The sequence below is a fragment of the Phyllobates terribilis genome, unplaced genomic scaffold (genome assembly GCF_046119375.1).
Source record: "Phyllobates terribilis strain yellow unplaced genomic scaffold, ASM4611937v1 Scaffold_12__6_contigs__length_324123572, whole genome shotgun sequence".
NCBI classification, from domain to species: Eukaryota; Metazoa; Chordata; class Amphibia; order Anura; family Dendrobatidae; genus Phyllobates; species Phyllobates terribilis.
Window position 1 is genome coordinate 250,870,916 of NW_027362772.1, and position 12,250 is coordinate 250,883,165.

At 41.7% G+C, this 12,250-nt stretch overlaps 1 protein-coding gene across 1 annotated transcript in view; it reads left to right on the plus strand.

Moving 5' to 3' along the window:
- Positions 1-6,646: 6,646 nt before the first annotated feature.
- CLDN19 (claudin 19) overlaps positions 6,647-12,250 on the plus strand; it is a 67,330-nt gene continuing 61,726 nt past the window's right edge. Inside the window, exon 1 of the mRNA XM_073656815.1 lies at positions 6,647-7,178. Coding sequence (XP_073512916.1) covers positions 6,956-7,178 — 223 coding nt within the window. The 5' untranslated portion in view covers positions 6,647-6,955. The remainder of the gene's footprint in view (positions 7,179-12,250) is intronic.

Here is a 12,250-nt window from a genome sequence, read left to right on the forward strand (position 1 = left end):
CAGGACAAGACCTGGCAATTCAGTTGCAAAGACAAACTGAGTGAAGGTGTTGCTCAGGCACATCCTTCTGGGTGGAGGGGGTTTAAATATCCAGTGACTCACAGCAATAGACTGGGGACGCATTAGGAGCGTGCCCACAGCAGCTATAAGAATCAGGAAGTAACCGGGCTGCCGCCCTAAGCAATCAGACAAGAGACATGCACTCAGCATGAACTGGAGCAAGGTTTGTAGGCTGGACTGATGGGTAAGATTGCGGTCTTGCATAGTGGGAGGTGGTGCACTATGCAAGCACACCGCCAGGGATGTTACAGTGGGGCCTATTATTCCGTATGGAGCATTATGTGGGGCCCATTATTCTGTATGGAGGAGTATGTGGGGCCCATTATTCTGTATGGAGAACTATATTGGGCCCATTATACAGTATGGAGGACTATGTGGTGCCCATTATTCTGTATGGAGGACTATGTGGGGCCTATTATACTTAATGGAGGACTATGTGGGGCCTGTTATTCTGTATGGAAGACTATGTGAGGCCCATTATACTGTATGGAGGACTATATGAGGCTCATTATACTGTATGGAGGACTATGTGAGGCGCATTATACTGTATGGAGGGCTGTGTGGGGCCTATTATACTGTATGGAGGACTGTGTGGAGCCATTATACTGTATACTGGCTGGCCCACGACTTTGTCCAAGATTTAAATTTTGTACATCTGTGTGTTTGAGTTTGACATCTCTGCTCTAAATCGCTAAAGTCATAGAGCTTCTTTCTGCCTGTAAGATAATAAACACTGCAATAATGGAGGGGAAGCTGCCCAAATCAGCAAAATCAACAAGCATTAACTAATGTGGACAGTGTGTGTAGCTTATGATATTGTACTTTATGTCTCACATGGTGACTGTGCAAACCAAGAATGGGTGCTCGGTATGCACAGTAACCGGTTAGACTGTGCCACACTCCTTTTACTTGATTGACAGCTCTAGCTTTACAGGAGCCAAAGGTGGATGGAAATACGGTAAGTGGCCCGACATCCATGTGATTGCACCATATTGGTCTGGTTCGAAACAAAAGCCGTAGACAAAGCTGATTTCAGGGTATTTATCTGCACCATCACAATATAAAAGAAGAATAGACAAATAATGCTGTCTGCATTGCGGACTGCCTGTATGCATGTCATCCCATTAGTACTAAGTGATGGACCAATTATTCCTGGGAATTCTCCGGAACAGGAGAAGCAGGTTGTCATGGCAATTCAGCTCACATGGTCATGTACCATGAAAGATTAGGACTGTCGCGCCAAGTTAAAGATTAATTTCAATTTCAAAGTGGCATCGAAAAAAAAACATGTCGTTCTCATTCCAATTTTAATGTTTAACAGCTTGCAGGAGACGTTCATGGAGATCTGGGAATCTTGTCATTAACAATTTGCACTCTGAATCTAAAAGTAGAATGAAGCTTTCTGATACAGAGCTCCAAATCCTCTACATAAGCAAAACATAAAGAACTTCACTACCGGAAGCCACCACTAGGAGGTGCTAATCACATACAGTTTATACATTGAACTGCGTAATAACACAGTATTCAGCAGACTCCTGAGCTCCCTCTAGTGGTGACACTAGAATGTATGTCTGTACAGTGATGCTATAAATAATATAAAGAAATAGCTATAAGAAAATAGATATAAAATATAGAGAAATATATAGAGAAACTAATCGACAAAAGGATTTGAGCCCCCAAAAAAATCACATAAAAATTTGCTTACAGGACTAAAAATTCTGTAAAAGGCACTACCGTATTTTTAATAGTTCTTTTTTTAGTTGTTGTCCGCTTTGTAGCTATGTTAGGGAACAGCAATGATCAGATAAAAGTTTTATGCATTCTGAAATTCAACTTTTGACTTTTGGGAGACAGTCCTCCCCCCTCTCTTTGCTACCACAGTGCTTAAAGGGGGCTGCATGTCTGGCTCTTTAGCTAAGTCAGTACCCTTCTTCATCACACCGAGAAGGGAGCTGGCTTAGGTAATGAACAGTCCACTACAATACAGAGCGTGGGAGAAAGTTCCCTGTCAGGGGAATGAATGGAATGAATGGAGCTTATTGAAGCTATGGACTGGCACTGAATATTTGGACAGTGGGTCCCGAACTTTATAATGAAATTATATTAGGATTTTATTCATTATCTTTGGAAATAAACTGAAGAACTTTTTTATGTATTTCCTGGACAATCCCTTTAAATTTTATACTGCAGCTCTTCTTTTTCTGACTGGCTCTTATGTATCAGCAGAAGCCCACCAGGGGATCAATGCACGCATAGCTTTTTCTGATGTACTAGAATGAATGTTAATGCCGTTAGTTTATTGGCACTCGCCCATTCATGTCTATGAGTCTGTGAAAAAAATCTTCAAAAAATATTTTCACTTTCATGGACTGACATAATAGCAGAAATTTCTTTTCTTTCTCTCTCCACCTCCGAGAAAATCGGATCTCACTCTGATCACACTCTGATCAAAGTGTGAATAGAGAAAACGGTTGCGTTTTTGACAGTGTTTTTGTGCCGAAAACCAAGTAAAGGGAATGTGATTTCATGAAAGCTCATGCCCATCCAAAGATGCTGTTGACTTTTTTTTTTGGGTGCGTTTTTTTTTTCTCTATAGACCTTTATAAGGATCTTTAAAAACACATGTAAAAAAAAACAGTTTTTTTTAAGTGCAGACTCAAAGCTTTTCTGTACTGAAAAATAAAAAGCATTAAAAACGTTGCTTCAAACGCCAAAATGCATATAAAAAGGAAAATGCATTAAAAAATGCTGCAGAAAATATTTTGTATTTTGGTGCAGACAACTGCAAAGAATATGGGAATGAAAGGCAGCAGAAAAATAATGCATCATTTATGCTACATGTGAACGCGGTCTTACTTACTCGGGACTCGTTGCAGTCAGACGTCAGTCCTATAATACTATTAATCAAACTGGGTTTTCCTGGTATTGAGGACATTAGCGTCACCTTTCTGCTGGCTTCATATTTATAGTTATAAACTCATTGACCATTCGAAACTTGCTTTGTCACAGAGTCAGAGTAAAATGACCCCGGGCTGTGTTAATACCTGACTAGATGCCATTATTATTAGTAAAAACATACCGGAAGGTATCGTGAGAAATAGAGTTGACTTTTCCGTAAAAAATCACTGGGACTTAGGTTTTGACAATGCCGAGATGATCTAATGTGGGGATCGGCATCTTTACAATATTATGCCAAGTTCACATGACCGGAACCTATTGTCAGTCCAACATCTGTCGGTGAAAAAACTGTCAACACTTGGGCCAATGTTATTCAATTGGGCAGTGCAGATGGACGCTTTTTTTTTTTTTTTTCATTTTTTACATTCGGTCACATGCCGACTAGATGGGCATATCCTCACTCAATGCAAGTGAATTGAGCAAGGCCAGCCAAGTCTAGTTGGCATGTGGCCGGAAGTATGCAAATTGCATAATTGCAGTCACATGACTGTTCTCTCCAGGTATCAACACTCTAGAATCCTAACAGAGCGCAGTGCATGCAATGTGAGGATTCACAAGTCTGCAGTCAAATAGAGTGACTGCAGACTTGTAGCTTAAGGACCAACAACCACTTTAACATAGGAATTTTGTTTGCAAATTTTAATAACTGCTGATGTATTAAAACAGATGACAATTGAGATGGGAAAAAACGTCGGCTTTATTCTGGATGAAAATCGGACGATTTTTCTTTTTATGCGCTCGTGTGAACTTAGCCATAAGGTTCATCGTTAGGGAGACTTGTTGAATGAATCAAGCTACATGAATGGTTGAAGGATCCTGACTGGTCAGCCATGTAGCCTCTAGGTAATTATGGTCACTTGAGTTCTTGCTTGACTGGTCCTTTCTCATAATACGGAAGGTGGAATGTAAATGTAGTCATGTTCACCAGCTGGAACCTTGCAAACTGGGATACAAAAACTAGTGAAGCACAAACTGCCCGGTCCCTGCTGGGAACATGTGAGAGTCTGAAGGTCCAACCAGGCTGGGGTTCCCCATGGTGATATTAATCCTGCTGGATGGAAAAGTCACAAGAGCGGAGTATGCAGAGAAAGAAATCCAGTAAAAAGGGATTTTTAGAAAAATAAGTATAATAACCTAAAGGGGTACAGATAAAGGCAGTAAATGAAAAATTCCCTTTGTAATATAAACTTTAGGCTCTGGTCCCATCACGTTAGCGCTCTGTTATAGGTATATATTAGGAGGGTGCTTCGATTTATGGCACACATCCATGATAATATATATATTTTTTTCACCTATATTTTTCTCTACATAAAAGTTTTACCAACATACAATGGTGTTCCCCCTATACATTAGATAAATGCTTAGTTTTGACCATAATGATTGATCGCTGGCTATTTCTCGGTGAGACAGACGATTATTCATTTTGACTGATGCCCGACCGACGAAACTGGTCGGACATGTTGAATTTTTTTTTCAACTAATAATAAGCACTTGCTGAAAAAATCATAACCAATGCTTTCTGAGATGTTTTATTCTTTTATGTCAAATGGCGAACGATCATTTGTCAGCCCATTTTTGTCTAATTTGAATGGCGGTCTTAAGACTACGATGGAGACCAAAAGGATTCGTTTAGGCATCCATTCGGTAAATAGGGGCTTATGGATACGTTTGAGCTTTCCTGGAACTTAGAAAATATATACATGTCATAATTTATATTCTTTTTTCTTTTTTACACTGTTTTCCAAGATATCTGAGTGCAGCTGGTCTTTAGACAAGACCTTCGAAATAGAAGCATCAACCGGAATCAAAATACCAAAGGGACATGTGCCAATTGTGGGGGCTTTGGATAGAGGAGGTGCTGTTTTTGGTTCCATTTATTTCTTGTTGGCACCCAGGACCCTCTGTTGTGAGTGGCAAGAAAAGAAAGGCCAAGTTTAAGCTTTTCTATGGGGTCCCAATTTATAAAAAGAGTAGTAAGCTATGACACCAGAGGCACCTTAGTACAAGTGGAACATGACTTCCAATTGTAACTTTGGAGAATGGTCCAAAAGCTACTATGACTCCTATAGTACCAGCCATGGGACTAGCAGGACAGTGCTGAAGTTGGTATTGTCCTTCAATCATGTAAGGAGGTATATGAAAACCGGCAGGTTCATGCTAACCCTCCCATGGATGGGATGGTAAGGAAAGACAATTTTTCATATACCCCCTTACATGATTGAAGACCAATACCAACTTCAGATCTGTCCTGCTAGTTCCATGGCTGGTACCATAGGAGTCATTGAAGCTTTTGGACCATTCTCCAAAGTTAAAGTTGGAAGTCATGAGGCACTGGTACTAAGGTGGCTCTGGTGTCATAGCTTACTATTCTTTTTGTAAACTGGGACCCCATAGAAAAGCTTAAACTTGACCTCTTCTTGTCACTCACAATAGAGGGTCCTGGGTGCTAGTTCCATGGTTGGTACTATAGAAGTCATAGTAGCTTTTGGTCTCTGCCCGTTTAACAATACAGTTCTCCATAAATAAAGGAATCACTTGAATAGATGGATTTTAGGAATTCATCATCTAAAAAAAATAATCAAAACAACAGATTTTCAGCGAGCGTTACATATAAAACTGAATTAATGGTTTCTCCTTCATGAGGGATCACACAATGGCTCTTATATGTCCTCACTGTCCAAACTTTGTTTCTCGGCAGCACAACTCCACGATTATATGGATGTGATTTCATTCTGCGGCACAAACTTCTTAAATCATTCTCAATGAACAGCTTTGTTGCAAAACCCTGACGTGATTGAGTTTGGACCCACACACATGTTCATTAACCCACTGAACTGAAGAGGGAAGACAATGCTTTCTGTGCTGTAGAAGCTTCAGGGGTCACACTAGCCACATAGCAGTATCAAAGCGAATCCCGTACACTTCTACACACTCACCCACCCTCAGTATCATGCGTCTTATCTAAGTCTACTAATACGCTGCTCTCAACAGCTTACACCTGCTGAGGAACCGTCCTATATACACTACCAACAAATTATCCTTGCATAGTGAAATATCTAGCCCTTAAAGGGATTGTTCCAACATCTAAAGTCATCATTTGTCCATGCGATAGTTGATAATTTTCTGATTTGTGGGGGTCCAACTGCTGGGACTACCACTGACCCGAAGAACAGGTCTCTAAAATGCCCCGGCGGTATACATTCACGGTCATGGCCATCCATGCATGCCATCAAGCCGAGAACAGCGCTTGCTTTTTTATAGCAGTCTCATAGAGAACGTTTGGAGCAGTCCGACCGGGCATCGCTGTGTTCTTTTCTTATTGTTAGGGGTCCCAGTGGTTTTCAGGGTCTCAGCCCCTACTATATACTGCTCTCAGATTAAATAGCAAAAACCTGGTGACAGATTCAGATTTTAGTTTAGAGATAATTGCGCAAATTGTCGGCACTGAGCAATGACGAGAAATGATCGTTCCTACAAACGATCGTTCGGGCGACCAATGCCTCCTGTAAAAGGGGTTTACAAAGTGTTAAATCCTAAATTCCACGAGTTCTGCCTTTTTCCTCTGTGGGTGTTCCTATGAATTCCATTAATGTGAGGACCAGCCTCCTTGCATTCTGTGAGCAGCTTCTAGACATTTTTTTTTTTTCATCTTCTTATTACCACTTTGTCCCCTACGTGTCCTAGAGACTCAGCCAAGTGAAAACATGAAGTTCTGGATACGCGAGTGCCCCATCCACATCTCAGCTTGGGAGGAGAGCGCCATCATGAATTGTTAGTGAACTGTATCATCCTCCTCTTCCTCCAAACTGCAGGCAAAGTGACTATTTTGGAAACTTGTGACTTTAATCCACCATCAACTTTCCGGACCTATAACGGGACGCATTAAAGGGATTCTCTTTCATTTATTCAAAAGTAATTGAACTTTGTTAATTAAGTCATGGCGAATTCAGGGATCCAGCTCCTTGGCTATTTTCTGGCTCTGGGAGGATGGATTGGAATCATCTCAACCACAGCGTTACCTCAATGGAAGCAATCGTCCTATGCCGGAGATGCCATCATCACAGCAGTGGGACTGTATGAAGGACTGTGGATGTCATGTGCTTCCCAAAGTACTGGGCAAGTGCAGTGCAAAGTCTACGACTCCCTCCTCTCCCTGGAAGGTACGTAAAGAGACCATCATGGGGGTCACATATTTATACACTTAATTATATTGATTTATGATGCTTTCACTAATACATAACTTTATTTTTTGGTTTGGAGGAAGGAGTCATGTTGCATATATCCATGGTCCTGGGTGCCAAGGGTGATGCCAACAAGCCACTCAGGGGTAACAGATACATATATATATATGCCCCAAGTGAAGGAAAGCCAACCTAGGACTCTGGCACCCAATGTAATTATATATAGTCACTCGCTGGACAATTACTTGTTTTAAGGGACCTTGATGCTCTATATGAATTATGCGCATACAGCGATTAATATAACTTTATGTGCATACAGTTTTTTTCTTCAAACAGCTTCAAAAAGTTACTCAACTCTTTTTTTTTTCCTTCGCAGAATAACATAAAAGTTGTTTGTATGTCTTGCAATTTTATCCAGCACTTCTAAAGGAAGAAAAAAAAATGCAATAAATAAAGTAATATAAAAATGTGTCACAAGAACATTTCACACAAGTCGACACAGAAGTCACCATCTAACCTGTGTTACGTAATTAATGACATTTATTTTCATTGTGTAGTTATAATATTAATAAATTAAAATATTTGTATTATTATTAATTATTCTATTTAATATTTATTATTCATTATTATATTTTTGTATTAATTCTATTTTATTATTCTATTACTTATCGGAACATTGATCTTTATTTATTAAAATATAATGAGAAAAATGGAAACGGTGACGAGTGCGCTGATAATAATACTATGATAATGATTAGTATTTTATTTTATAACATTTTAATCACATTATATGATGATTATTATGATTATCATGTATTATCTTACAGTTTTCATTTACTTTCTATTATTTTAATTAAGTTTTAGTTGCTAAAAAAGAGTTCAACAAAGTATCAGGTATTTATTATTCATGTGCAATCAGTAATGCGCTGCTCATTGAAAAATCCAAAGACAAAGAAGAGTTTAACATTCCAGCCTAATTAGCCTGTGTGAGATTTATAGGGTACATTGTACACGTCTTAAGAATTTGATAATGCCAATGGCGTGTTACTGTAGCAGTTTATCATTGGTGAATGGCAAGGGCATGTTTACATGGAATCTGCTGCAAAAATCTGCATCCGACCCTCTGATTTCTGTTGCGGATTTGTAGTTGGAGATGCCGAAGATCCACGTGCAGATTTAGCCTCACTTAATGGGGTTTTCCAGTTTCAGAAAAAAATCCCTGTCCTCCAACTGCCATTTGTTTTAAAAACAAAAACTGTGCTCTACTCACCCTCCCTGGATCCGGTAGTGAGTCTCCGCTGCTGCTCCCGGTGTCCGTTACTGTGTGTAGTGCTGACGTCACATTGACAGCGCTGCAGCCAATCGGTGAGCTCAGCAGCTTATGCCGTCAACTCTGGAGTAGCCGCTTAGCTCAGTTATGGCCTGCATTACTATCGATGTGATGTCAGCGCTGCAGACAATAAAATACACCAGGGAATCAGCACTGGACCTGGGGAGGATGAGTAAAGCACATTTTTTTGTTTGCTTTTTTTTAAAAACAAACAATAGCTGAGAGACAGGGGTTTTCTGAAACCGCTAAACCCCTTTAATGCAGCTAGTCCACCTGACGTGGATTCTGCATGGAATCAAAGTTGACGTGCTAATTCTCTCTTATCTGTATTTAAAGGGAATCTGTCAGCAGATTTGCACCCCCTCCCCCACCTCTCTAAACTATTTCTTTGGACATAAAGCACTTTCGAAGACAAGTCCAGCAATATCTTTACATGGCCAGTCCGTTCCTCTGTCGCTGAGAAATCAGCTTTTGAATTGATATGCAAATGAGGCTGAAGAGCTATGGTAGATCTGAAGCCTCTGTCACTCCAGCTCTATTCCCTACCCAGCACCACCTCCTCCTATGTGACTGACAGCCTCTAAGCTGTGTGATTTCAGGCAAAGGAGCCGTCAATCAAGCAGGAGGAGATGGTGCTGGGCGGGGAATAGAGCTGGAGTGACAGAGGCTTCATATCTACCATGGTCATCTGCATATCAATTCAAACACTGATTTCTCAGTAATGGAGAATGGCCATGTAAAGGTATTGTTCAACTAGCTGACAGATTCCCATTAAATCAGCCCATGGAAGATATGATGCAAAATAAACTTGAATTTCATGCAGATTTTTGGAATTTGCGTCATGTAATCATGTCCTAAGAAAAAAACATAATGAAAATTTACTAGTAATAAATATGGGATGATTACTTCCAGAATGTCCGTGATGTAAGTGCTTGGTTTTATCTAATGACGGACATTGGCACAGGACACCTAACAGGCAAATATTCAGTCCTGAATGTGATAGCTTCAAGGGCATCAAATGCTGAGAAATATATTATATGTGTTCAGCAATACTGGGAACATGTCCTATTACAACATATGTACAGAATGTAAAAAGCCCCGTTATCGTTTAAAGGGGTTCTCTGCTTTGGGAAATTTCTACTTAGAAGGGGCACAGTATGGTTAATCACACAGTAACCCTGTGCAGAGACCACCAGTTATGAGTTGTAATCTGTGGAACCTAGCAGTAAAGCCCCCCCCCCCCCACACACAATACATAGCTTAGATCCTTTATCCAACATCTATCTCTCTCGACCCACTAAGGGTATGTGCACACGATGCGAATTTGCTGCGGTTTTGACGCTGCATTTTTATGCAGCATCAAAACCACAGCAGCCAGATGTTACAGCATAGTGGATGGGATTTCTAGAAATCCCACGCCCGCTATGCGTTTTTGTGCAAAACGCTGAAACTGACATGAGATGCGTTTTTCCAGAATGCAGCATGTCTATTTCTCTTGCGGAAACGCATGCGGATTTTCCCATAGACTTTCATTAGGTGAGGAAAATCCACATGCGTAAAAACCGCATGTGTGTTTCAATAGCGTTTCCGCAGCGGAAACGCACACAAAAATGCTACATGATGATCAATAAAGTTTGTTTAAAAAAAAACTATTCTCTAATTTCAACATGAAGACATGAAAAACGCATGCATAAAAAAAAGCATCAAAAAACGCATGCGGCAAAACCGCATGTAAAAACCGCACCAAAAACCACAAGTAACCTAATTTGCATATTAGGTGCGGAAATGGTGCAGAAATTCTGCAGCGTCAAAACCGCAGCACATCCGCACCGTGTGCACATACCCTTAGATTAGGAAAATCCGCATGCGTAAAAAACGCATGTGTGTTTTGTGTGCGTTTACGCAGTGGAAACGCACACAGAAACGCTACATGATGATCAATAAAGTTTGTTTAAAAAAAAATATTCTCTAATTTCAACATGAAGACATGAAAAACGCATGCATAAAAAAACCACATCAAAAAACGCATGCGGCAAAACCTCATGTAAAAAACGCACCAAAAAACGCAAGTAACCTATTTTGCATATTAGGTGCAGAAATGGTGCAGAAAGTCTGCAGCGTCAAAACCGCAGCAAATCCGCACCGTGTGCACATACCCGTATAGTCAGTAATTCGCGACTTGGCTGAGCACTCCTGTGTTACTATAAGAGCACTGCTACCAGACTCTTCTGTCCTCTCAAAACTCTGTTTTCGTCAGACTTCTCTGTCTCTCTGTCCTCTCCAAACTTCTTTGTCCCCTTCAGACTCCTCTGTCCTCTTCAGATACCTGTCACCTACAAACGTCTGTCCCCTCTAGACTCCTCTGTCCCCTCTAGACTCCTCTGTCCCCTCTAGACTCCTCTGTCCCTTTCAGACTCCTCTGTCCTCACACACTCCTTTGTTCCCTTCAAACTCCTCTGTGCTCTCCAGACTCCTCTGTCCTCTCTGGACTTCTCTGCCCCCTCCAGACTCCTCTTTCCTATGTCCTCTCCAGACTCCTCTGTCCCTTTCAGACTCCTCTGTCCCTTTCAGACTCCTCTGTCCCCTCCAGACTCCTCTGTCCCTTTCAGATTCCTCTGTCCTCTCCAGACTCCTCTGTCCTCAACACACTCCTTTGTTCCATCCAGACTCCTCTGTCCTCTCCAGAATTCTCTGCCCCCTCCAGACTTCTCTCTCCTATGTCCTCTCCAGACTCCTCTGTCCCCTCCAAACTCCTCTGTCTTCTCCAGAATTCTCTGCCCCCTCCAGACTTCTCTCTCCTATGTCCTCTCCAGAGTTCTCTGCCCCCTCCAGACTTCTCTCTCCTATGTCCTCTCCAGACTCCTCTGTCCTCTCCAAACTCCTCTGTCTTCTCCAGAATTCTCTGCCCCCTCCAGACTTCTCTCTCCTATGTCCTCTCCAGAGTTCTCTGCCCCCTCCAGACTTCTCTCTCCTATGTCCTCTCCAGAGTTCTCTGCCCCCTCCAGACTTCTCTCTCCTATGTCCTCTCCAGACTCCTCTGTCCTCTCCAAACTCCTCTGTCTTCTCCAGAATTCTCTGCCCCCTCCAGACTTCTCTCTCCTATGTCCTCTCCAGACTCCTCTGTCCTCTCCAGAGTTCTCTGCCCCCTCCAGACTTCTCTCTCCTATGTCCTCTCCAGACTCCTCTGTTCCCTCCAGAATGCCCTGTCAGAGGCTTATCTCTAAGAAAACAAAAGTATCGTCTATCGTAAAGCCAATGTGTCGGATCCTTCTTTCCCTCTCTCCCCCAGCATTATCTGTCAGGGGAGAGTCGGGAGACCACCTAAATACATTACACTTTCTGCCGACCATGTCGATATCAACAGATTCAGGCGACCTTTGTGTGTATGTAACATGGTGCGGGGCGGTAGCCGTGGGCTAGGTACTCATGATTCACGCCCCAGCACGCTACATAAAAATGGGGCACTTGGCTGGGTGTGGACTTTAGCTGTGGGGGTGCTACACCCTTGCAGATAACATGATGCCGTGGACTTCAGCTGACCAGGACCAGACATTGTAGCGTTCAATGAGGGAGACCACCACTCAAAAATAAAGTGTATTTTACTGAAGAATAAAGTGGGAAGTATGTACAGCGGATAGCGGTTGTATAGCTTCCTGAACGTTTCTCTTATTACATAGAGCATCTTCATACATATTCCTGTTCCTTCTTGAGCTCTCTCTGC